We start from the raw sequence: 27,214 nt of genomic DNA, 5'->3' as shown, positions 1-27,214 counted from the left end.
AGACCATCACACGCATGGATACCAATACCACAAACACAGCGGCAACAGCCACCGGAGCAGGGGAGGCCAGCGGCATTACAGCGATCACCACCGACGCCGCTGGCGGCGCCGCCATTACAAGTTCAACGTCGACTAACGATTGGCGATCGGCGATTGGCATGAGATCGGCGAGCGTTTATAGCGCGCCCGCTGCTGTGACCACAGCTGCTCTGCCGGGCGACACCTCCGGCTACGATTCGAATTCGTTGGCATCTCAGGCCGGCTACAACAATCCCAGTGATTTGCCCTCATACACCCGGCCCTCTTACTCCCGCCCGAGAGCAACGGTAATTATTTGGCGGTGGGCGTGCTGCTAGTTAGCTTAACGTTGCGCAAGACATAATCAACTTCTCATCTCCAAATCATTGAGTTCCATATAAGCATCAGCATCAGTATCAGCATCAGCATCAGTATCAGTAAAAATATCAACCAATATCATTATAGCATCAGTATCATTAATATCGAAACGCAACTAATCAATATTTAACTAATCCCGTATAATGTCATAGTATAATCGACGCGCTTATATTTATTCAAATAATCCTACAATATTGACGTGTAGATCGTATTAACTAAAGAAGTTTAGCAACGACCAAGTAAGAAAAGTACTTCATATGCATAGAAGAAGCGAATTCGAAAATCGATAAGAAGCTAACAAACTTAAACTTAGCCAAGTAGGCAGCAGCGTGTCAAAGCATAGCCAAAGTAAATTAGGTGCCATCTATTGTTTTGTTCAATTGATTCTCTTCTTTGATAGCCAACTCTCAAAGTGTAAGCCAAATAATACGTATACAACGTGTGCGCCGCAAAACAATTTGTAAGTTCGTCACTCCCGAGTGCTGCTATTCGCTTGCCTGCACGCACGAACTCTCACGAACACACACACGTCCAACTCGATACAACATTGATACACAACAGGAACTACCTACCGTACAGTACAATCTCGCTAGAGCGCACCGCAATCTCAGTTCATTTTTGGCTTTCTTGGCACGCACGTCTACAATAGACACAAAACAACTCGTAACTCGTATCTACAAATATATATTATCTCAGAAGCTTACGTAGTTCAAAATTCGATATATGTTTTTGCAACTTTCTTTTATCATTTTATCATGAGTGGTGTGTGGCCCTGTGAAATAAAGTGCAAGAATCTAAATGCAGAGTTATCAAAAAGTTTACACAATTCAAAGTAGACAGGCCCAATGCAGAAAATAATCAAACTTAAGAAAATCGTGTGTCTTTTTCAATTCATTTATTAATTCATGTGTTTCAATTTTGAGTTTTGCATGCCCATCCATACTATTGTCATTCACATTATTCACTCGCTCTCATGATTGAGATTCATAGCTCATAACTACTGATTGTCGCATATTTTTGATAACGCTCATTTCTCGCAATAACTATCATCTAATATCACTGTGTACTATGTAACCAATTGGTCCGAGTAGTGCTAAATAGAAACGCGCTGAAATTGGCTCTCAACTGCACCCGAGCAAAATAGATGTGCATCTGGAGTTTGGAGATTGTTCACGTTCAAATGTGTTTCTAATTATTTCTAATTGTATTTATAGCTTCCAAGCAGTCCGACTTGGACATCATATTCGGTGAAAATAAGTCATCGTCTTCGATAACGGCCTCGTCCTCAGGCAACGGAAAATATACCCGAGCCGGTGGCTCAATCTCCGATGCGGACATGATCTTTGGGGGTCCACCCTCGAATTACAAGAGCGATCGCTTTGGGGCTGCCAAGAGCATGAGCATGAGCTCAAGCGGCGTTGGTGCCTCATCCAACTCCTATAAGATATACGAGGGCATACAGAATGCAGCATTTAGCGACTACAGCGACTCAGGTAGCATTGCGAGCACCAACTCCGGCAGCAAACGATGGAACAGCAAGCCCGACGATGATGATGAATTGGATTTGAAATAAGTTCAATTTGACACCCACACACACACACACACACACTCATAGAAATAATCATTCTACACTCGAACTATGGAAAATCTGTCTTGTTTCTGCCTCCGAAGTTTCCTGGTTTCATAAGAATCCAAATCATACCATACACTCACATGCACCAAAACGCATACACAGGAAAGTATGCACACATACATACACATGCATTCGAACTTCACCGCATCTGTATCAAGTTCTTCATTGAGTTACTATTATTTTCACTTTCAATGCTGATATACAATATTTCTTGTTATTAATCAATATTACATATAAGTATGAATATGCAGTTACTTATCATTTGCTATACAATGAATACAAGAAAAACTTACAACATACTAAAAATATATTGAAATGAAAACTCTACACTACATAAATGATGTATAAGTATAACCACCAAAGCAAAAACAATAACAATGATAATAATGACGAAAACATATATGAATCCCTCAAGAATGCGGGACTTCGATGATGATTTGACTGGTTTTGCAGCACGATAATGAGAGGATATTAGAGATACTTGAAAACGTTTTCAAACCTTTTCTATTTGAAGCGAACAATACCTTACATATATATTATTGAGGCAAATATCGTTCAGGCAAATGAACGAAAGAAATATTAAATTATTAAAACCTTAATGGTAATTTAAATGTTGCTAAATAAGAACACATATTCCCAAGCGTATATTATATGTTAACTTGCTATTAAAAACCTATTTCGAATAACATTTACGGATTAACTTGTTGCAAATGAATTGGCAAAAATACGAGATATGAATCTTAAATACTTATAAAACTACTAAAGGGCACATATGAATTTCGTGAAATTCGTGTGCTTTAATAAAAGACAATATGTGTGAAGTATAAAAATATAGATGGGATAACAATGCAAATACACTCAATGTTTATAAAGCAAATAATGGTTATTGAAATTCATATATGTTAACTATCAGCAAATGTTACATGCAAAGGCATAAAGTCAAAGCAGAAGCTAATTACACAAGTTTAATGTTTATTATACGCCCACAAATATTATTATTATTGTATTTAGGTACGTATTAGTAGTTAATGCTTAAACCCACAGACCTACACATAAACTTACATACATATATGTAGGTGTATATGGAAAATGTCAATACAGAGAGACTACTTACTACCGACCTAGACATTACCCCCACTTCGAGTGAAGCAATGTTATATTAAGTTTTATGAACAGAAGGCGAACAAAGAAATCACAATTATAATGATTCCATTTTGTGTGCAACTATGTGCATTCATATATTATAATGTACTACAAATATATGGGGGTTTAGGAACCAAGCACATTTTCAACATTGCATATACGCATACAGCTGAAGTAAAGTACTCACTCATGGATGTTGAGAGCAACAACGAAGATACTATAGACACTCGTTTTGGAGAAGCTTATTAAAGTATTAACACAAATGATTATTTTTAGCAATACATGTGTTATTTATTTTGTCACGCACATGTTTTAGCATTATTTTTAACAATAGTTAAATATTTACAAGTAGACAATTTTTGTTGTTACATGTCGAGAATATAGTTGAATCATCTTTTGATTGGGTTGTAAGTACTACAACAACTTTTAAAGTGTATTTTAAAAGATATATATTATTTAGTTAAAAATATACAACTCGTGCAATAGAGATATTTTAATCAATAAATTGTAAGCGTTTTCAAATATACATATGCAATGCTCGATAACTTTCTATTCATATTTTCTAATACTTTCAACTTTAGTAGTGTTTTAATCTGTCTATCAATTTTCGGAATTTCTACTAATTGAATAAACATAAAAATATTACAAAAAACATGATTTATTCAGATTGTTATGAACTAGACCTAAAGACCTATCAAACATATTACTTACTCATATACACTTTTTGAATACTCATCTTTGGCTACATGTACTCATTGTAACCCCAAGACATTATCATTTAAATCGTACATATGAAACTGTTTTGAAAACAATAATTTATATTGAAGTTCGTCGAAGAAGAAGAAAAAGAAGAATATATATGTTACACATAGTACACATCCATATATAACAATTTATGGACGAGCACGCATACACATCCACATATACTCATTACGTATCTTGCCCATCTTCGGAATTTAACCGTTCTGAATAATGAAGTACACAATGCTGAAACAGAAAACCAACAAAAAATACTCTAAACAAAAACAAGCATAAGATACATTACAAAACAAAACAACATCAATGCAATATCAAACAAAAATTAACCAAATCAATACTCGTATTAATGTGAAAGGCGAAGCAAAAACAAAAACAAAAAGGATAAATATTTCTAATCGTATATACATATACACCTTAATACCACACGTACTTATGGAATATGTACTTGTATGTTGTTTGTAATTGCAAAAATTTCTGAACATTTATTGGAAATGACGGATACATAAAACATTTGTATTTGTATTATAACCATTTATTGACAAAATATACATATGTTATATACACATAATAAACTAATAAAATATGTACTTTCAACTATTCCAACGGATACTGCAAACCAAAAACTAAAATACAAGTAACAATAAATGCGTTGATGATTGATACAAAAGCCACAGTACTTTTACTTAATCATAGCCTATTCTCCATGCACAATTTCGCGTGCGTCTACCTGAGTTATTTTTGCAGAAAGCGAAAGGAGAGAGATAGAGAGGGGGACGAGAGCCAGGTAGGCAAATCTCCGGTGTGGAAAAATGTCCGCCAATTTAAGGGTAGTGACATCAGGAAACACTCTCGTTGCTTCGATAATGTTTCTTCGAATGTTTCTTGCCAACTTCGTTCTCTCTTTATACCCGCTACCCATAGGGTAGAAGGGTATTATAACTTTGTGCCGACAGGAAATGTATGTAACAGGTAGAAGGAGGCATCTCCGACCCTACAAAGTATATATATTCTTGATCAGCGTCAACAGCCGAGACGATCTAGCCATGTCCGTCTGTCCGTCTGTGTGTCTGTCCGTCTGTCCGTATGAACACCTAGATCTCAGAGACTATAAGAGATAGAGCTATAATTTTTTTTCGACAGCATTTATTATGTTTGCACGCAGATCAAGTTTGTTTCAAATTTTTGCCACGCCCCCTTCCGCCCCCGCAAATCAAAAAAATCGAATAACAAGCGTAATTTTAAAGCTAGAGTTTCGAATTTTGGTATATACAACAATAACTGTAGTAGTTATGATTTCTGAGAATTTGGTTGCGATCAGATAAAAATTTTGAAAGTTATTAAAGAAATACTTTTGTATGGGCAAAAACGCCTACTTTCTAGGGGTATAAGTTGCTTTGGTTGACAATCTGGTAGATTGCGCCGTCTATGGTTTATTTTGAATGCGTTATTACACCGATATACCAGTTGGTATAATTTTAGTATTTTTGTAGTATATTTGATATATTTTGAGAATAATGCCGCAAAATATATTGTTTTTATTTAAAATGGGTAGCGGGTATCTTACAGTCGAGTACACTCGACTGTAGCTTTCTCACTTGTTTTATTGTGCAGCGAGGCAAAACATGCAATGTCTGGGTCTTGGTCTTGGTCTTCATCGTGGCCTGCAGTCTGCATTACCTGAATATGCGGAACCGTTTTTGAATGACAGATGTGCGAGGCAGATAAAAAACCCAACACTCACCATGTTTGAGACCAGTCTGTGCGCGACGGTGACAACAACGAGCACGCGATCCTTAACCAAAGGCAAAGAAAACAAATACTAATAACAAAATGCACATCAAGTGGAATCGTACAAGAAGAGTGTGGCTGCTACTGACTTCGCTGGCCATAATGTGCTGCCTCAGTGTGGCAGCAAGTGTGCAACTGCAGGTGCAAGGGATGGAGGAGAGTGTGGCAAATGACACCCAGAGCGTGAGTGTGCTGCGTCCACTCACGTGGCTGAGGAGTGCTCAGGGCCTGTTTGCTAGCCCAGCAGGCCATGTGGTTGTTCAGGTGGCCAAGGAGCTGCTCCACCGCTCTGCGGGCAACAGTCAAGTGCGTGCATAGTTTGTACCTGGCGAGCGAGACACGATTACTGCATGTGTCAGTTATTTCCTTGCAGGTGCTCAGCCTGAATCTCACCAATTTGCTGATCATCGTACTGCTCAAGGTGCTGATCTTTTCGGCTGGTCTTCTGGGCGCGGGACACTGGAGCAGCTACGGCCACGGATACGCAAGGTCTGCAGCACGCCTCAATGGCTCCTATGGATTGGGCCTCACGTCAGGTGACGATTATCTTATAATGGGTTTTCTGGCTGCCCAGGGAGCTGGCCAAGATGACTGTCTCTTCGCTGCTGCCTGCGCCTGTCCCAATGCTGCCTATGAGTATGCCAAAGCGGGCCGTGCTCTGCTGGGCGCCATTGAAATGTTTGAGGGGTGAGTTAATCAAAAGCAAATGCACTTTCAACACACTCGCACTGATTCCAATGTCTTGTGGTTTTGCGAATGTTCATTTGCAGAGCACCCGTGGAGAAGCCGCGATACACTGATCTGATCTTGCTGATGGAACGTGCCGCCTACGACGGCTTTCGAGGAGCCAGCTGCAACACCACGCAATCATGTGATGGGCTTTTATAACTAGCTCCACCCGCTGTTAGCTATTGATACGATATATACACATATCGTTAGTGGTATATAATGTAGTACAAATTAAAAATAGTATGTATTTTTTAAGCTTGAGGCTTGGCTGTCTTGTTGTGCACTGGGAGTGAATTTGTCTAGTATATACATACAGTCTCAATGGCTCAACATGGAAATACATGAATATATGTGTTATTCTACAATTTAACTAATTTAGTATATCTATTATTTTAGTATATCTATTAGTCTGTTATTGTTCAATTGCTAATTGTGTCGCATCTCAACACGTTTATCGCAACATGTTCCTCTCCAGTTGTTCCTTGCCCTCAGTTACGGCCTTCACGAACTCTGGATAATGCAACAGTCCATCGTTGTTCTCATCGGCAATCAATAGAAACTTATCAATGGCCTCTATCAAATCGGGAATCGGGAATCGTGAATATATGTGTGTGTATGACATATTGCGTATATATCTTACCTATAAAGTGATCCAACTCGTCGTTGGCATTCTGCAAATAGTCATTGCGATCGCTGTTCTTGAAGTACTCGTAGTTATGATGCATGGCCGATTGAATCATCTCTAGTCCATCAAGAGCATTGTTGTTGTCATTATCGTGGGCCTGCGTGGATATCAAGAATTACTATCCACCCACTGCATTGAATGAAATGCCTTATACTTGTACCTTAAACATATAGAATATCTTCTCCTCTTCACTCATATCATCGAGGTTGGCCTGTATGCCCATGTCCTTTAGATCATCGTCGATGCGACTAAACAATGATATCTGTCAATAAGTTGTTGTGTTTTTCCCAACTCAATATTGAAACTCACTGCTCCTCGTGCGTCAAATGCTGATCCACACGTCGAGTTTCGCCCCGTGGATGATGAGGGCCCCGTTTTACAGCCAAGGTGCCATCAAAAGATTGGCTGAAGCTCGCCATGCAGATAATAAAGTTAAGCACATTTGACAAGTTATACATTTCGATCTTTCAACGACAGACCAACCTTTCCTTTTTCTTTTCCTTTTCCAACAACTATGTACATACATATGTATTTTTCCCTCTTGAAGGGTTGTTCAAATGCCAATCTCCAAATGCCAAAAAATGACAGTCAGATACTCAGTGCGCATGTCTTATTTGCAGGAGACACTTGTTTACAAATGGCGCCCTGGGTATGTCAATTTTGAATAGTCGCATCGTGGAACTTAGCAACCTTTGACTGTTGTTCGAGCAGTTTGTTCGATAGACACCAGTTCCCTGTACACAGGAAACAAGTTAGCAGAAGCAACCGTAGAGCAAAAATTACAAATCTTTTTTATTCATTAAAATAGTTGCAAAGATTTCTATTAAAATGTGTGAACACTACTGCGATGATTTGGAGACCTTCAATCCAGAGGTTGAATTCTTAAAATTTATTAAGCGTAAGCCCGTTGTTGAGACGGCTAAGCTCTACGAGAAGTTGCATAAACGCGAGGACATCAAGTGTCCCTGTAAGTAGTATTTACATTTATTTTCCATTTTGTATCACTCTACCCTCGATCTTTAGATAACTTCAAGGGATATGGCGTGGAAACAGACAGGAACACCATGTATCGAACTTGCAACTCCGAATATGGTTATTATGCACCAAATGCCTACACTATCCCAACGAGATTCTTTCCCCTCTCACAAAGATTCTCGAACGATGTGGTTCGATTTGGCATGTATCGCAATTTCTCTTTGAATACGCATATGGATAGTACATACTACTGAGACTCGGAATTGGACGATTGCTATTTGGATCTTATTTGTCAGCATCTTGCAATGAATGCAACGTCAAAAGTCACAAAATTCCTTTTGGCAATATTTTGAAGTTTTACACTGAGTTGTGCTCATATTACCCCACGAAAAAATTAGATTAAATGCAAATAGAGAAAAGCGTTTTATTGATTTAGAAAGACTGTTAGATCGGCAATGTCTGTGCCTTAGCGAATCTACTGTGAGTTGAAATTATTTTCAAAAGCTTGGAAATTGAATTTAATTGGAGCAAGCGTGTCTATATTTATTATGCTAATCTTATTCAGTTTAAGTTTTTCCATAAAATGTTAACAAATTGAAGAAAACCTACAAAGAACTGTTGTATCAACTAACAGTACAAACAGAGCGCAATATTATCAATCAACCCAACGGCAATCAACAAGGCTTCGAAATGAGGTGAGCTTTCCAATTACCATAAGAAGTTGATAAGAATAAACACAACTGCTGCCACAGTGCGACCAAAGCCATGCTCACTACATTGTTGTGCGACATTTACGGCAAACAGGAGCAGCAGGCGAGACGTCTTCGACATTGTCGCGATCAGAGGACTGCCACCACAAGATCGTGTGGAAAGGTGTCGCTTTGTAGGATGGCTAGCGGCTTGACGGGAAATCGAAGGGTTCTGGAAAAACTCAATATACGACAGCTGATCGATGTGTCTGCCATGCTCAAAATCGAGATATTGACGATGGGTTATATGCTAGAGCGTGTGCTTATTGCGAGAGATCGACAGCGACGACATCAAGAAGTACTGTGTGAATTTGTCACTGCTCTGTTCGTTGTGAAGAGAAGTAAGTACAATGCTTTTGGTGCAGTGTAATCAGCTGACACGGTGCGATTGTGCGCATGACGTACTGCTGGCATTGCAGCTTTGGGTCTCCGGGTTGACAGAGCAAAGTGTGCCGCAGAGCAAATCAGTTAAGTGCGGAACTCTCAACTGTGTGCGTCGTTAGTGCGGAAAACAGAAAGCTGAAAGCTGAATACTGAAGGAAATTCAGTTCACGGAACGTGCATGTATGTGTGTGAGTTCGCTCAGTTTATTGAATGGACTGCCTGCCTGCCACCTCTCTCTGTGTGTGTGTTCGTTTTTCTATGTGCATGCGTGTGTGTGCGTGCTTTAGTGAGCAGGTAAACCTACACATCAGTGTGGGTGTGTAGAGGAGTGCTGTAGTGAGTGTCCACGCTGGGGGTGGATGACGACACAATGCCAGGCGAGTGAACATGAAAACAACTCACTGACCGTTGCATCGCGATGCTTTGAGATTGTCTGACGTGACGTGCACACTCACACAAACAAACACACTCACACACGCACACACACACAGACACTCACTCACTCATTTTTAGTGTGTATGTATCGTTGTATTCGGTAGTATGCTTGCACGTGTAGATGGCGCTGCTCCTGCTTGGCCTCCGCAAGTATTTGCCACATTTATCTATGGTTTTATATCTCTGCGCCTGCTGCCTCAGTCGCCTGTCAGTTGTTCGCATCGTCGTTGTCGTCGTCGTCATTGTGTGGGCGTGTTTTGTGTGGCTGCTCAACATTACCCTTGATATTCGCGGGCCATATAACGCGCTGTTACGTCGACAACAGCGACGGGGTCGGGCTTCAGCACGTACACGTGCAAACACAAGCTTTGCTTTCTCTTATATCATAATTGTGTATATGAATTCTAAAAAGTAATGCAGCAAAATGCTAATCGCACCTATAAAATCCGTGTAGTTTTTCTTCGATGTGTGCAAATTATTGTACTACTTAACTGAAGAGGAAAATGTGATCAATACAAGTGCAAAAATAATACAACTGTAGCTACATATTTGTTGCTGTGTTTTACTACTGCGCCCAAAAGTATGCAACGCCTACAACACTAATTCGAATAACTGACGTTCTTGTGGTCGAGGTCGAGCTGTATTGGTTGACGATTTCCTGTAGCGCATTTAAAAATATCTTTGTTATATTTTTATATATATATTATACACGCACATACTCGGGCACATGGCTCTGTATGAGTAGCCTATGTACACATATACAGAGACAAGAGAGATAGAGAGGGCACGCATTCGATTGCTTGTGACTCACGTCGTACGCACACATGATTCTATAAAAAATTGTTGATTAGCTCAGTTAACAAAGAGTCACGAGTTAAGTAAGTTTCAGGCTAACTGTAAAATGCCTTTCATATTCTGCAGTTGTTGCGTAACTTTAACAGACAAGGATTTCAAGTAAATAACAATTAAACTGCTTTCATAATAATTTGATATTCCAAACAAGCATTATATTTGCCTGCTCTCTACTTACCTTATCAGTTGGTTGGTGGTTTAGTTTATTTCGATTGTTGTTGTAGCTCTCGAAAGAGTTGCATACAGTTGCAACAACGGATTTGAGTGCAAGGTCTTTGATATTTTTCTATTTGGTATTTATTTCTACACTCTCGGTTGTGCTTGTCGTTTTTTTGGCTTGGCCAACAAAAAAAGTGGGTCAAGATTCTGGCAAGTTAAAGAATCGATGAACCTCAGTGAAAAGTCACACAATCGCAAAGCAAATGCGAGTCTCGCTTTCTTACCTAATCCCAATCCATCGAGCCAACTATGAAACTACTACTACTCATTGGCTGAGCTCTAGCTGCTGTCAAGGTTTCAGCTGTTCAGCTGTTTGTGGGTCGCCCATGTCGCCCAATGTTGTGTTATTTTCGTATGCTGTTTTGTTGGCAGTAAGAATGAAACGGAACAAAACATAACGAACAGAACGAACACAAAAAATTCTACAATGACATTTATCAAGCTGTTGTTTGCGCCTATTTTTATGTACGTGTAGTGCTAGAATATAGTATATGGGAGCATGAGGGTTTGTTTAAATATGTGTTCTGCATTATCCCCGAGCAGTAGTCGCAAACTCGTTACATAACTCATATAGCATCAGCATCTTGAATGAGTAGAATGACAAAAGAGAGAGAGAGAGAGAGAGAGAGAGAGAGAGGAGGGAGAGAATATGTTTATGGTAAACTCATATACTTATGTATTTCTGTATATATTCTGTATATATTTTGTGTAAACAATGCAATAGGTTAAATAACATCAACAAAAACTACAACTACTACCACTAGTACATTTAGCTGATACAAACAACGCAAAAATGTAAAACAAAAACGAATAATCAGTTCGGAATCCACCAACCACTACAACAACAACAACAACAACTACCACTAGTACTCGCATAGTTAAATGAGGTGCTTCTAAAGGCAGTCGCAGAAATCGTAGCATAACAAGCAGCGCACGTTTACTTAACATGGGTAAATATACCAAAGATCATCAAACTTATTCAAGAGCCGACAGATAAACTAAACTTACATAAATATACATTAAAATATTATGCAGAGAACAAGTCAATATCACCACCAACATACATACATACATACACATTCTTGTTAATATCTCGTGTTCCCAAACAAATTTTAGCGCGCCTGGATTCGAGTGGAAAGCAAAGTATTAAGCATTTGCTTCATTTTGTGTGTGTCATCAAAGTTGATGTTTTCATTATCCGCATTTATTGCTGTCTCTGTTTTTTTAAATATATCTATCTCTTCTTCTTCCTAACGCTCTTTCTCTAATTGCTCTTAAAACTGCAACAACAATAATAACGTGTGTACTAATCAAACAACAACAAGGTAAATTTCATAATGAAATTCTATATGCTAATTCATTCAACGCTTACGCCAAAAAATATTGAACCCATAGCCGCGTTCATCCGAATTCGTTCGTTCATTCGAAACAGGTCTCCTTCACACTCAGTGGCACCCAAACTCGCACACATCTATAAACACGCGCAACCAGCCATTGTTCATGCATAAGGCACACAGTTCTAATCTGGGGTCGCTTGTAATTGTAATTAACATTTGCATTTTTTATATATTTGTAAATATGGCAAGCAAGCTTCAGAGGCGACAGATATACTCCTAGCCTTCTGGCATAAATTTGCATTATTTCTATTATTATGTTGGCTATTCGTTTTAGCTTTAATCCTGGCCTCCGTTAGACCTTTTTTCTATTTTGGACGGGACCAGCTTAACACGTATATAAGTACATATACTATACACATATGTACAACATTTAATTAGAAATTTCAATATTTGCAATTTTTTTTTGCATTTTGGTCTTATTTTGGATACTTCATCATGACGGCGTCTGTCAATTGCAGATTTTAAATAAAACGCCCACGTTTTGAACATACGCATGCTCCAGCACACACACACACAGAAACAGAGATGTTTGTGATTTTAGACTTGATTCATTTGACCCTCCCATATATAATAAGGTATTTCTAAAATAAAAATGATCTAAGAATATGGTCTAATAAATTCCAAGAATCTAGATAAACTAATTTAATAAAATTTTCAGTCAGAATCCAAAGCAACGTTGCTTATTTTCATTTACTGTTCGAAACGCTGTTCCTTTCTTTTATGTTTACTTGCACTCCCAAACAATAAAAACCAACGATATTCTGCATTTTCTCGTATTTTTATATACAAAACGAACGTAAAGCTGTGCGTCGAGGTTTCTGTATACTAAATATAGTATATACCCGTACTTGTACATTTCCTTTAATTTAGGGACGAAGCTTAACTTGAATGTGAAGCTTATTGAAATTGACAGGTCGCAACTGTGCGTAAATTGATTGGCTTTAAGCAATTTACAAAAAAGACTTGAGAATATTTGGAAATGATTAATATTCTGCAAGGGGGCGACTTTAATCGAACTTTCCTCAATTAGCGGCTGCCCCATCAGAGTTACTTAACGGACTTTATTTGTTAACTTAACTTTATAAATATATATTTAGTACTAAAAAAGAAGAAATTATTTATATTGTAAACACCGAAATTAAAATTCAAATGTATCATTACATTTTTAAACCGAAGAATAGTGTAGATCCCAGTGTTCCATTCGAAATGCATAACAAGCAAATAGTTCACATCGTAAATAGACTTTCACTTAAGTAACATCTTTACTTTAAAGACAACTTCAATTGATGCCAATTATATAAAACGTGCTGGTCCATTGGCACAAGAGTATCGACGGATTTCCTTGTGTACGAAGTAGTCGAAGTAAGAGAAAGGAAAGAATATCCTTAACTAGCATTGCTATAGATAACATTACGCTGAGCCACAAACATACACACAGGCTCACGCAAAGTCGTAAAGGATTCGAGTTTGTTCTGGACTTCTACGTGCTGCTTTTGGTAGCTGCCATTCCTGTGATGCTCTTCCTTTTTTTTTCGCTTGCCGCACAAGTGCTTAGTATGAGCTATTCCATCATGTACATACACATACCAAGCCCATTAGATGAGTACAGAAACAATGACAAGCAATGAATAGTTCATTCAAAATACGTGGAGTAGCATCGCCATGCATTCTCATTCATATACATACACAATATATATTCATATTTTTAATCTTGACACTCATTGTAAAATAAAAATTATTTCGCTTCGCAACAATAAAAAGATGTTATCATATTTATATTTATCTCTCCAGCCGCATTACAACTGCACATAATTATCAAGTTCATCCAAAACTACGATAGCGCGCTAGCCTATTGGGTATACAAATAAATATGCAAATGTTTTATGGGCTCTGATTAAATTGAGTATCTTAGCGTTTAAGGACCCTAACATACATAAGTGTTTATGCAATTAGTAATTCATTAGCAATTTCCCAGTTGTTTGCTGGCCATCATATTTAATGATTTTGTGTGTTTTATTTTCGCATTCATTTTGGCAATCTCAGGCGGAACGCAGAATAACTAAGTGATGGGTTCTGACTTGCATCAGTCTCTCCATATATATTTTGAGTGTATGTGTATGGTATCGCTTGAAACACACAGCTTTAAGGGTGTCCCCAAGACTCCATTTTAGGACTGACAAATATCCGGTGAACATTCGCTTTGCCTCCTCTTTGAGCACACTTCAATTAATTCTTTTTGCACTTATTGTTTATTTACTTTCACACCAGTAATTTTCTTTTATTATGTATTTAGAAAAGCATAAAAATAATGTATTTAAATCATATGTCGATGTATAATATTATTTCCATATTCATCCTTATACTACGGATTTCAAATTCGGATCACGTTTCGAAAAAGAAAAATTATTTAATGCAAACAATATGCATCTTTAACATAGGCGGCTTCCAATTAAATTATCAGTCATAAGGTGAAGGCCACAATATTTTCGGGTATAGGTTAGAAGACAACGAATATGGGTTCTTCAAATGAAATGACAACTGCTCATATATTGTCTATCTAATTTAAGCGTAAATATTTAGCTCCATTAATGCAAAGAACAGTAAAGTTTCCCTTCTCATACTGCTTGTTGTGTCGTTATACACTTACATACTTAAATGTGTAAGTCTGTATGGAATATAAACAAGCACCAACAAAGAAGAAAGTCTAAGAAGTAAAGATTTATGCGCACCACGACGCAGATAAGAGCAACTGAAGTGAATTTATTTTTCATTTCAGAATGTCAACGTAGTATTATGTGACGCATACATCTACTATAAATACATAAAATACTATGTGTATACCGAAGCTGATGAACAACGAGGATATGTTAAGTGTACACCTCGTTAGTCATGTTTAAGCATCAACAGAAAACTCGTCAGCTTGCTCTTCCCCGAGACGCTGTGCTTGATCTGCCCCAACTGATACTCGTATACTTAGAAATCTCATGGTCAATTTCACATACAGCCCGTCAAAAGTCAACAAAAGCTCCATCATGCTTCCATGCTGCCATGCCACATGTGTTCATGCCACCATGTCACCGTTGCATGCCACCCATGCCAAAGTGTCTTAAGCACTTTGGCGTCTAACGTTGTAGCAAAGTTCATTGCAATGTAGCACAATGTTTAACTCCAAGCTGCATGTTTTCGTTCTCTATTCGGTTTCCTTTGAAGCACTCGTTGTAGCTCATTATTAACATTTCCTTTTCATTGCCCTAAGGCGAAACAATTAAATTGATCAAGTGTTTACTACATATATATACTGATATTCTCTTTTTCTCTCTCTCTCTATATATATATATATATATATATATGATATATATTATTTTTATTTTCTTCTTCTCTTTTGTGCGTCCTGCTTAAAAACGAACTAAATCTAACTTTATTAATCGTTACATTTAAATAAAAATTAACTTGGGTAAAGTTTGCATACTGCACGGATATTGTAAGTCGAGTCAAGATGGAAGTTCCCCAAAAAAAATGAAACACTTATTCTATATACGACTGTCTACATTTTAATTCGCACAATATACAATACACAAATGACTATTTGATGCAGAATTCGATCTACTTTAATATTTCAATTTGCTTCCCAACTTTTGCAGACGATGCCCAGCCTAAAATGCGCTTCAGTCTTTCACCACCGCCACCGAAAGTCAGCGTAACTTCTTGCACCAATAGCACTAGCACGACGAGTGGCAGCACCATCATCGCCACTAGCGGCACCAAAGCCATCAACGCCCTCACAGCCACCACGGACATCAGCATCAACATTAGCAACAACAACAACCTTCAGACCAGCGGCACCCAAAGGAAGGAGCTTGGTCGCAACAACAACAATATGATAACCTCCTCCTCTGTTGACACCGCTGATGCCGCAGCAGATGATGATGTTTCGGATTATAATCAATGGCTACATGCCATGAAATTGGTGGCACGATTGCCCGGCGGTACTCCGCCAGAATTCCGACGAAAGGTATTGTAGTAAATCAGAAGAGATGTAGGGAGCGATAATTTCATTTAGATTACTAACACTGTGCCCCACAGCTGTGGCTGTCGCTGGCAGACAAGTATCTAAGTTCCAAGAACGTGGACTGGACGCAGCAGCGGGAGAAGTGCTTCTGCGAGGAATGGCGGGAGGATGACGAAGAACTAGGCATTCAGATCGTCAAGGTAAGCTAACTCACTTAGTTACTGCGAGGAGGCAATGCGTTGTAAAACATATCCTTTCTCTCCCTGCTTTCTGTTAGGATCTGCATCGTACAGGGTCTAATTTGTGCACGGGACCTGCCGGCTCCATTAATCAAGCAAAGCTCAAGCGAATTCTACTCGGCTATGCTCGCTATAATCCTGAAGTGGGCTATTGCCAGGTGTGTTTCCTGAATCAGACTGGAATTTATGTTTCCGACTTATGTTAAACATTAACTTACAGGGCTTCAACATGTTAGGTGCACTTATACTCCAGGTCATGGACAAGGAAGAAGAAGAGTCAATGAAGGTCATGATCTATTTGGTCGAGGGTGTGCTGCCGACGGGCTATTTCTATGGTTCTATGGGTGGCCTACAGGCAGACATGAGTGTCTTTCGTGAGCTGATGCAAACGAAACTGCCTCGCTTGGCTAAGCATCTGCAACGACTGCAGGGTCCCGTGGAGAATGCCTATGAGCCACCACTCACTAATGTTTTTACTATGCAGTGGTTCCTCACCATGTTTTGCACCTGCCTACCCATGTCCTGTGTTCTTCGCGTATGGGATTTAGTGCTCATTGAGGGCAGCGACGTACTATTGCGTACGGCCCTCGTTCTCTGGAGTCTCCTCGAAGAGTGAGTAGTTGTAAAATACATACATATACGCCTACGTATATTCTTTTTATATGTAATTCAGGGGTGAAAGCTTAGTCGTCTCTTTTGAAGTACCATGCAGGCAAAATTTGGGTCAAGACGGTCGCAAGGCTGCCGCCATTTACCTAAACTTTTTATATCCGCCACCCATTAGGTAGAAGGAGGGCGCATCATATTAAGTTTGCTTTAAATTTTTACCATGCCTACTTCCGCCCCGCAAATCGATATACCTATTAAGGCCTTCGAAATATTTTAGTATTTTCAAATTATTAATTTGGAATATTTGTAGAATAATACAGTACTGTTTTGCTTTTAATGATAATGGGCAGCGAGTATCTCAGAGTCGAACACACTCGACTGTAGCGTTCTGACACTTTCATTTCGTCAAATGCAATTTGTGAGTGTTAAAAGCTTATATTCGAGTACGAAATACCTGTCCACAAGCCCAAGCATCTGTAAATGTGATGGCTAAGTGTGTAGAATATGTTAGCACTACAAATCTAATTAATAACGGGTTTAATTTGTGTAACAACAACAACAATATTATGAGTTTGTTGAATAATAGTTATTGCATACTTAAAACAGATATACACAGTATTTATATATATGCAGATAATAATCTAAATTGTCAAATATAAATTCTACTCACTACTTTTCGATATTACAGACGAGTTTTAAATGCACGCACTGCAGACGAGTTTTATGGAAAGATGGGTTCGTTTTCAAATGAACTGCTCAACGGACATCTCATTGACTCTAATGGTCTCATCGAGAAGGTCGTGCAACTGGGGCCGATTACTGATATCAAGCAGCTGAGGGATAAGCATCTATACCATATTGCTCCGCTGGGATCCAAACAGGGATTGCAGTATGCATGAAACATTTTTTTTTAAACTCAAAAAAATATAGCGATTTATTGTCTTTACAGATTGTACTTTGATGAGGACGATACGCACTCGGATGATGAGTCCCGTATGGCTGTCGCCACAATGTGGGGCTTGAACTGGGGTAGACGTGGTTCCGTGGGAGTCGTCGTTGGAGGGGGGAGCTACTGGAACAGGAAAGACGGATCAAAAGGATCGTTTAGCATTGGACATCTCCTTGCTCAAGAAGCAATATGATCGATTACGCGAACGTCAAAAACAGGCGCATGTCATACTGACCACCGCCTGTTCCACAGCCACAGCTGCTAAGCAAACGCCATCGGGCAATGTCCAGGCTTCAGTCGTAGTGAATCAATTACTTCAAGGTCGCCCAGCCATTCTTACAAATAAGGGAAAACGTATCGGAGCACCTTTGGGAGCCATACCACCGGCTCGAAAGCCCTCACTGCCTGCCGTCCTTCATGGCAAAAGTTCTGTGACGGTAGAAAGACACCTGCGACGTGGAGAGACTTTGCTGTGGCGGGACACAGATGCCACTCGACAGCGGCGAGATAGTTTGACTTGGAAAGAAATCAAAGCCGATCGCGCGTCCATGCGGCGTGATGGAAGCGATGCAAATATCAGCAAGTCACAAAAGCTGCGCTCACGATTGGGAAAGAGCGATAGCTCCTCTTACAGTGAAGACAGTGATGGAGATCATCAGGCCGACGGCACAGAAGGTTCCAGTACAGATACAAGTCTGTGTGACGATGATGATCCCAAGTCAATAGAGCAGAGTCCCAAACGCAAGGTTAAGCTGGCGCGCAAGTTAAAAGAGAAGCCGAAGGTTAATCTGAATGCAAATTTAAGTCCAAAGCCGCCGATGACAAGACTATCAAACTCACAAGACTCCAGCCTTGAGCGCAAACGCCCCAAGTCCTGGGCACCCAGTACTGCAGAAATCCCTTTCATGCTAATGGGTACAGATAGTGGGGACGAAAAGGAGCCAGCCTCCAAGGTCGACGAAGAAGATAGTGCTACGGAATGTGATAGATTTGGATATTCTCGTGATAACGAATGGACTCAGGCTGTTGGTGATCTGGCATACACTAAAATGGAACCATTACCCTTGGAGATTAAAGATTCCTCTGTGGGCATAACTAGCACTAGCCAGCTATCGCCGTTGCCGGATATCGCCAATTATCTAAGCACGACCTGCATTAGTTCCCTGCCCATGCTCAAGCCGGTCAAGGAAACATCTAAGTCGGAAACAGAATGTATCAAGCCACTGGGTACGCATGAAGAAGTTCCTGAAACGGATTTGAGGGCAGTAGATAACTCCTTCACGCTATTCGATGTTAATGATGATGGCGTTACCAATCAGTATTTTGAACGAGTGAATACCGTAGAACGTCCCAAGAGGCTAGAACTGTCTTACTCCTTAAGAGCAAAAGAGTCAGATGATTGTGAGTGCGAAGGGCCTGCATGTAATGAGGAAAAGACGTCACATTTTAAATCCGAAAGTGAGGTGCATATGGGAAAAATACAGAGAGAAGAACTTTCTATAGATAGGTTGAACGTCTTCGCGCTGATTCGTGATGATAACATTCCAGGCGAGAATAAGGATGACTACAAAGAGGCGTTAAGCATGACGATAGCATCGCAGATCGCCACACCACCACCAACTCCATCACCAACGCCACCGCCACAGCAGTTGCCTACGACCCTCAATAATGCCAGCCGCAAACGCAGAGATCCGAGACGCAAAACTCTGACTAGATCCTCGACCATAGAGCTAGAGGAACGTTTTTTGGCACTAGAGCGATGTCTCAGTCAGGATCAGACGAAAAGATATAATGATCAAGCAGAAGCCCCCAAACACATACCGACTACCGCCGCCCTGGAAGAGCGTTACAAATCACTAGAAAAGCAGATCAGTGCGGAAAAACAGAAAATTGATGTGGATTGCTTTGAAAAACCAGAAAGAATTCCCTCAACAGCTGATCTTGAACTACGGTTTAATGCTTTATCGAAGCAAATGAGCTCCAACGATACGAATGCTAAAGCACCATTAGATCTAACGTGTAACCAAGAGCAGCGTAATGACAGTTCCCCAGTAAAATCGAATGGTTCCAAAAAGACCGGCAATCTGCATAGATCAGATGCTACTACACAACCTGCGAATAAAATTAGTGATAAAAGTGCTGGCACAAATGATAATGAGAGTCAATTGGAAATAAAACAAAAACGTCTTAAGAAGCTGCCATCAACGGCAGAGCTTGAAGATCGATTTAATGCGCTCGAGCGAAAAATTAGCATACAAACCAATAATCCAGTAATATCTAAAAAAGAGCCTCCTGATGATGAAATAGATAAAGGCGATGGGCAAACAAATAAGGTAGCCAGTCCGGGCGTCATAAATGCTGCCAAAAATGCAGGAGATAATAAAGAGTCCACAAAAGATTTAGAGGGAATAGTGTCAAGTCAAAAAAAAGTTGAAAGTGATAAGATCAAAACACCTGAGACAACTGAAGATAGTCAAGAGGTCGATCTGGAAAGGCGTAAAGCCCCACCCTCTACAGAAGAGTTGGAAAAACGTTTTAAAGCCCTAGAAAAACAAATTAGTATAAGCAATGTCGGACCAAATGATAACGAGAAAGGTAACAGTCAAAATTCTGAAGGCGAAAGGAAAACAGGCAAAAGTAAAGTAGTTTCTGCTTTTGAAAAAGAAGAAAACGCTTTCAAGACGATGAAATCATTTGATGATAAAGAAAAAGAAAATATAAGTAAAGAAAACGACGAAATTGTTGAATTAGAAGCAAATAAAACGGACATACACAAGAGGGCTAATAAGATTTTGGAAAGCGAAGAGCTGCCCAAAGCAATTGAAAATACTACGAACTCAGAAACAGACAAAAAGTCAAAACCAACGCACTGCGACCAATCACAACGAAAGGAATTGAGCAAACGGCGAGCCTCAGAGCCACCCTCAATGGAGGATCTGGAGAAACGATATGAAACACTTAAGAGACGTATGAGTAGTAAAAACCATTTGCCGACGCAAAATGAAACTGTGAGTGCAGCCTTGGACCGTATCGAACAAGAAGTAATAGCAGAAATGGGGGATACAGCTGAGGAGCAGCGACCAATCAAAAAGGAACCTCCGTCAACAGAGGATTTGGAAAGTCGATACGATGCCTTGCATTGCCAGGATAAAGTGGAAAATGAGATGCTTGACACGAGTAAAAATGAAATATCCGAGTCCGTTAAGACCATTAAGACGTCTTCTCAGCATGTAGATGTAGCTATCGAGGCACATATACCTGAAGCTCCTCCGCCTCCAACAGAGGATCATAAAATTCACATCGATCCAGGTCATCATCAGCAGCGGGCCCTCATTGAGGAGCTGCAAAGGAGAATGCAGGGCCAGTCGCCGGGGGAAGATAACCTGAAGCCCAGCGAAATAAATCCGCAGCGCAAGCACTTACAGCAACAACGACAAATGCAACTGCAACTACAACAGCGACCCACGCCAATGGGCGATGAGACATCGGAAGCACCTGCAAACACCGCTTACTACAGATCGGGAAATTACGAACCGTGGCAAACACAGAGAATGGTTCGTCGTTTCTCTGATTTGCCATCGAGAGCCGATTTGGAAAATCGTTTACAATTCCTTGAGCGGAAATTGTACAAGAAATTCTACAAGCAGCGCTGTGCAAGTGATTCCGAAGTTGCATCGAGGACAGTCAGACTTAATGCTCATGACCACGCTGATGATGAAAAGCCGAGCACTTCGCGCCAAGCAGAGGCACAATTGGAACAGCGCGTTCTTGCATTAGAGAAGCAGTTAAGTGAAAACAGTCTTAAGCTATTGGATGCCATGCGAGAAAAAGAGAAAGCCAAGGAGCAGCTACATACGCATAGCGACAATATTCATTCGCCATTGTGTCACCTTGGCACTGACTCCGAAACGGGTAAGGAGCTGGTGCGCTATACCCAAAACTTTAGTGAAATGGAGGATTCAGACAAACCTATTAATATTAGCATCAACATCAAAATGTTGGTCAACAAGGAGGGCGAGCTCAAGAGGCCTATGTCAGAGTCAGAGCCAGAGTCAACTACTGAAGACCTGAAGCGACGATTAGAGCAACTGGAACAGCAATTGGTGGAGGAACGTGCCAGAAATGAAACAATACTTATAGAATGTGATTTAGCAACAGAAGATGGCAAACCCTTTTCAAAACCAATTGAGCAGCTTACAGATGCAACTAAAAAGTTGGAAAAGGAGAGTCACAATCATAACGTTAAATCCGATGAGGACGAGAAATTAGAGAAAGAAGTAGAGTCAGAAAAAAAAAAATGGAAAATTTGAGTGATAATCATAGCTGCAAATCTAACAAAGTCGAGAAGTTGGAGGCGGTTGCAAAGCTAAGACCAGAGCAAGATTGTCATAATCACAATGTTAAGCCTGACGAATCAGATAAATTGAAGGAGTTTCAAAAACCATCGGCGGACAGTACTGAGCCTGAGACTATGAAAGAATCTAAAACTTTACACAATAAAGAGAAAGCGCAGAGCCGATGCAAAGAATCGGATTTGGACAAAACTAATATAAAAGATGAAAAGGTAGTGAATCGTGAAATTGATAAGAATGAAAACACATCGTCCTTACCGAAAAAAGAGGAAGTCTTGACGCCTCCAACTCGAGGAGACAAAGTAGTTGAGAAATCCGACATAATCGCTGATGAACCAAGTGCTTGTGAAGAAAATAATGTAAGCCATGTTATAGATGCTACTAACATTGAAGGTGTGGACACGAATAATAAAACTGTAGTTCTTCTAATGGATAATGAGCCCAAAGCATTAAAAGTTCGTCGCTTAACCAGAGCAAACACAGAGGAACTAGAAGGGCTATTTCAAGCACTGGAAAAGCAACTCAACGACCGCAATCTTGTTAAATCTAAAGATGGTAAGCTGGTTCGAGCTGAGAGCAAGCCATCAGCTGAGAAAATGGATCAAGCCCAAGCCATTTCCGATCTGACTAAAGAAATAACCGACTTTACCAGCAGCGAACCAGAAGCAGACTCAGAGCTAAAAGACACTGGGGAGAATAAGCAACAACAATCAATTGCGGAGCAGACAACCCATGACTGGGGTCCAAATCCTGTGAAGCATCATCTGAAACGTAAAACTGTTTATCTGCCATCAACCAAAGAGCTTGAAGCTCGATTTCGCTCACTGGAACGTCAGATTAAGCTTCTCGAGGACGTCGAGAAAATTGATGTAGAGCAAAGATTAGTTGAAATTGAACGGAAGATAAAACTGCAATACTCACTTTCGCATGAGAAAGACCTCAATAAGTACATTGAACTTTGTGAAGGCAAGGGTCTAGATATCGACGAAGACTTACCAGAAGAACCTTCTGCAGCTGTTGAATCCTCTCGTAGTCCCTCGCGAAAAGAAACCAAAAAATCACCTTATACTTCTCCGGTACGCAAAGTGGCTACAAAATCACCACATATTTCGCCTTCCCGTAAAGCAAGGTCTCCTTATGTTTCGCCTTCGCGGAAAGCAAAGTCACCATTGGTTTCCCCATCGCGACATACCGGGAAAGTGCTAAACAAAAATGAGAAAAGCCCTTATACATCACCAGTACGCCAGCAAGTGCATCACGATGATGTCCCCATCTCAGATGACTTGGAGTATAAGTACCGAGTACTTGACTTGGTACGCTCAAAGTCGAAAGATAATCTGTCCAAGCGCCAAACCAATAAGAAGCCACCTATTCATCCATTAGAAATGCTGCTCGATCCGAGTCCTGATGATAGCGAAATACCTACGACCGGTGAACTGGAACATCGTATAAGACTTCTGGATGAAAAATTAAAATCACCAGGACGTCTTAAATCGCGATCCCGATCACCAACAATCGACGACATCAAACGAAAGAAAATCTTAGATGAACAACGACCCAAAACGCCAGTTCATAGTCTGGAGCGTTTAGTGTCGTCACCAAGCAAGCCAGAGCCACCCACGGCAGCCGAGCTGGATGAACGCATTCGAGCCCTTGAAGAGGAGCAACGCTTTGATTTCAAAACCCAAAAAGTCTATAAAGAATTTAATCAAAAACTCAAGGACGTGGTATCGCCCTCGCTATCTTACGAGGAATTCAAAGCTTCTAAATCGCGCGAGCAAAGCCCCAAACGCCAAACGGTAACAACGCCTAAGTCAGCATTAAGACGAGATGAACATGATGACTACCGGCGGGGAGAAGAGACAACCTATTATCGACCCACAAGCCCAAAAGTCATTCGTTTCCGCGATGAAGACGAGGATTACTACGAGGAGAATAGGCGTTCCAAATGTCGACCAAGTCCATCCAATGACAGAATGGTGGGCATCACATTTGATGTTTTATATTGTGTTGAAGAGAATACTAAAATTTTGCAACGCATTGTTAAGAAGACTTTTGCAGATCATTCAGCAGATGAGAAATCAGCTAGCCGCACCCCAGTTAGGGCTGCAAGTTCTGAGGGGGTTGATGCACTAGGAAGTCGCTTAATGAGGGTGAGTGCGAGTTCAATAATTCAATAATTTTCAGTATTAATCATTACACAACTTGCATTTGAAGGAAACGTCGCCCATCACTCGAACGGGAACACACACGGGAGTACCTCTGCGTACGGGAGATAACATTAATGAACGGCTAAGCTCTATCAAGAACAGCATCAAATCCATTGACAGTCTGTGCGAGGAGAAACCCTATCAGAAAGAAAAGTGCCAACGGTATATTGACTCTCTATTTACCGATTCGCTTCACTTTGCCAGCAAAAAGAATTCCGCGGAGGATTTGACGCACAGCCAAAGCGATAGTCGGGGACGAGGTCGTGGTCAACAGCGATGTAGCGACTATACTCCTTCTATACGAATCAGCTCGGAGCATCGATCGGCTGGATCCGTAGAGTCGGTACAAATGGGAATCAGCCCGCTTCGGGGGGCAAGTCCGCCACATTATCGTTCGCATCGTGATATAAGCAGAGAGCTCTCACCGCGTCGTGGCAGGGAAGCGGAGGAGCAAGAGGAGCGAGAGAGTAGTAGGGTAAGACGTGATAATATGTTGCCAAATTATTTTGTCGATAATCGTAGCGATCTAAGTAGCTGCAATAGTTTAACTAAGTTTCATAAAGTAGATAGACAACTAGAAGAAACTTGCGCCAAGTACGCTGATGACAGACGTTCGGCCAGCAGATCGCCATTGAGTTCTCCCTACGAGTCCAGAACATCAGCAGGCACACGATACAACAACAACAGCACCAGCCACAGCAACAACACAACTACAATTGCGTCTAGACCTATCTCGCCCTATCGACAGCCCCAGCCCCATGATCTGAACCATTCCATGCGCTCCAATACGCCGGTGTATCAACCGACCAAGCTAGAGATTCGACACACCACAGTCACTTCAACATTCTATGATCGTTTTCTAACCGAGAGGAAAATTGAGAAGCAAACACTTTCACGTCCACCCAGCCGATCCCCAGTCATCTCACCCTCCGCAACGGCAAAGAGCTATACAAATTTAGCCGACACTCCGCCAACCGCCGATAAGTACAGTTGTAACGCTATGATCGATTTAGCCACAACGACGAGCTGCTCACTGAGCACCATGTCCCGTAGCTATGCGGGCAGCAGTAGCCACTCATATCTCACCCCTCTAGTATCGTCCGGCGACCGTGAACCCATTTCCATCTCAAGCACATGTACAGCAAATTCATTTTCAAATGCTTTCGGTCAGACCACCGCTTCATCTTCCAGTTTTACCTTTAGTTCAACCGCATCTACGACTGCCTCAACCTTCGTATCCACTTCAAATGAAGGCACATTATCAGCATTTGTGCCCTATAATTTCAGCAGTTCATTTAGCAGTCGCCTCAGCGAACCCACAACCACCTCTGCTGTGCCCACATCCAGTCTCAGCTCAAGCACTCAAGTGCACTCATATTCAACGGGTGTTTACAATCCAATGATGTCATTCACACTGCGAGAACCATTAATATCGAAGCCTTCTCCAGGCTCAGGCAGCATTGGCCCCAGTCCTCTATTGGGTCAGTATCAGTACAAGGGCGGCTTTAGCTCAACCTACAGCTCTTCGGCTGTGGATAAAAGTGAAATAGATAAGCCCTAAGCTCATAATGCGATTCCATACAAAAAAGCATTCATTGTAAGGAAGCATGAATCAAGCTCAAACTAATTACTTTAGCTACTAATTTTACTTGTTGCAATTACACTATAATAAACTCTATAACTCTCAAGCAATATACACATCTAACTTTGAATAGAAAACGAAACACAGAAATTAATTATACACATATTATACAACACACGTAAGTTATGAATACGTAAATTAATAAATAAATGGATATTTACATATACATATACCAACTATAATACCCGTATACACACTTTGAAATTTTAAGACAAACTTTTGCATCAAGCACCGATTTCTGGCTTCTAGCAATCTCACATACCTCATCTACATTGAAAGCACTAAAAAAATTAACATTAAAAACTGAACGATTTTTATACAGTAATACGCAAGTCTTTATGAACTCTGAACTATCTAGGAATACTATACTATGTATAACTATTTAACGGACTTTATCTAAATTGAATTCTTAAACAAACCATGTATTTAATCCCTTAAATTTCAATTACAATAATAATAATAATAATAATAATAATAATAATAATAATAATAATAATAATAATAATAATAATAATAATAATAATAATAATAATAATAATAATAATAATAATAATAATAATAATAATAATAATAATAATAATAATAATAATAATAATAATAATAATAATAATAATAATAATAAAATTAATAATAATGTTGTACTCATTACACACACGCATACTGTTACAAACGAATTAAATAATTACATACCAGTTGCAGTTGTTAAACATGAATTATGCAAACACAAGTTCAAAACTAGCTACCAATATGCAAGGGAAAATGCAAAACGAAAATGGCTTCAACGTTTATTGCCACGCCCAGAAAAGAAACAAAAAGTTAATCAAAAGAATAAGGCAGATTTTATGAAAATGCTATCGGCTTGAATATTAATTACATATTGTGGCCAGCAGTGAGTCGACGGGTCAAAGCGAATATATTAATGATATAATTGTTAATGCATCCAGCAAGACGCCTTACAAGCCATCAATTGTTAAAGGCTTGATATTTATATTTATATTTATATTTATACTTGTAGTTTCAGTTTTCAGTTCATATTTCCCATTTTCGTTACTTGACATTT

General features: G+C 40.0%; 5 protein-coding genes and 1 long non-coding RNA gene across 7 annotated transcripts in view; 4 read left to right on the top strand and 2 right to left on the bottom strand.

The window, feature by feature from the left end:
• Positions 1–4,310, top strand: part of LOC133837696 (synapsin-like) — a 39,864-nt gene extending 35,554 nt beyond the window's left edge. Inside the window, 1 exon segment of the mRNA XM_062268545.1 lies at positions 1,611–4,310. Coding sequence (XP_062124529.1) covers positions 1,611–1,969 — 359 coding nt within the window. The 3' untranslated portion in view covers positions 1,970–4,310.
• Positions 4,311–4,362: 52 nt separating this feature from the next.
• On the bottom strand, positions 4,363–6,246 carry LOC133837697 (uncharacterized). 2 transcript variants are annotated; one of them, XR_009893850.1, is made up of 5 exons: positions 6,113–6,246; positions 5,785–6,044; positions 5,673–5,723; positions 5,527–5,608; positions 4,363–4,829 (listed from the first exon to the last, which is right to left on the bottom strand). It is a non-coding gene; the product is annotated as an uncharacterized LOC133837697 (long non-coding RNA). The 2 variants fall into 2 exon arrangements; XR_009893849.1 differs by having other exon boundaries at positions 5,673–6,044.
• LOC133837689 (uncharacterized) lies at positions 5,762–6,631 on the top strand. The gene is made up of 3 exons (XM_062268538.1): positions 5,762–6,025; positions 6,093–6,406; positions 6,490–6,631. Exons 1-3 carry the CDS (start codon positions 5,762–5,764, stop codon positions 6,605–6,607), a joined length of 696 nt encoding a protein of 231 aa, XP_062124522.1. The 3' UTR covers positions 6,608–6,631.
• Positions 6,632–6,698: 67 nt separating this feature from the next.
• LOC133837691 (multiple coagulation factor deficiency protein 2 homolog) lies at positions 6,699–7,717 on the bottom strand. Its single transcript, XM_062268541.1, has 4 exons — positions 7,443–7,717; positions 7,294–7,381; positions 7,089–7,230; positions 6,699–7,021 (listed from the first exon to the last, which is right to left on the bottom strand). Exons 1-4 carry the CDS (start codon positions 7,589–7,591, stop codon positions 6,900–6,902), a joined length of 501 nt encoding a protein of 166 aa, XP_062124525.1. The 5' UTR covers positions 7,592–7,717; the 3' UTR covers positions 6,699–6,899.
• A 139-nt stretch (positions 7,718–7,856) lies between these two features.
• Positions 7,857–8,527, top strand: LOC133837692 (piercer of microtubule wall 1 protein). Its single transcript, XM_062268542.1, has 2 exons — positions 7,857–8,100; positions 8,157–8,527. Exons 1-2 carry the CDS (start codon positions 7,962–7,964, stop codon positions 8,360–8,362), a joined length of 345 nt encoding a protein of 114 aa, XP_062124526.1. The 5' UTR covers positions 7,857–7,961; the 3' UTR covers positions 8,363–8,527.
• A 130-nt stretch (positions 8,528–8,657) lies between these two features.
• Positions 8,658–26,622, top strand: LOC133837694 (uncharacterized). The gene is given in 12 exon segments (XM_062268544.1): positions 8,658–8,803; positions 8,861–9,198; positions 15,786–16,156; positions 16,228–16,353; positions 16,431–16,550; positions 16,613–17,004; positions 17,690–17,890; positions 17,951–18,062; positions 18,064–22,258; positions 22,261–24,281; positions 24,351–24,455; positions 24,520–26,622. Coding segments are annotated over 12 exon segments (9,540 nt in total). The 5' UTR covers positions 8,658–8,798; the 3' UTR covers positions 26,074–26,622.
• Positions 26,623–27,214: the final 592 nt, after the last annotated feature.

The sequence above is a fragment of the Drosophila sulfurigaster genome, chromosome 2R (assembly GCF_023558435.1).
Source record: "Drosophila sulfurigaster albostrigata strain 15112-1811.04 chromosome 2R, ASM2355843v2, whole genome shotgun sequence".
Taxonomy (NCBI): Eukaryota; Metazoa; Arthropoda; class Insecta; order Diptera; family Drosophilidae; genus Drosophila; species Drosophila sulfurigaster.
Note: the sequence above shows the minus strand (reverse complement) of the source record. Positions and strands in the feature narration are given on the sequence as shown.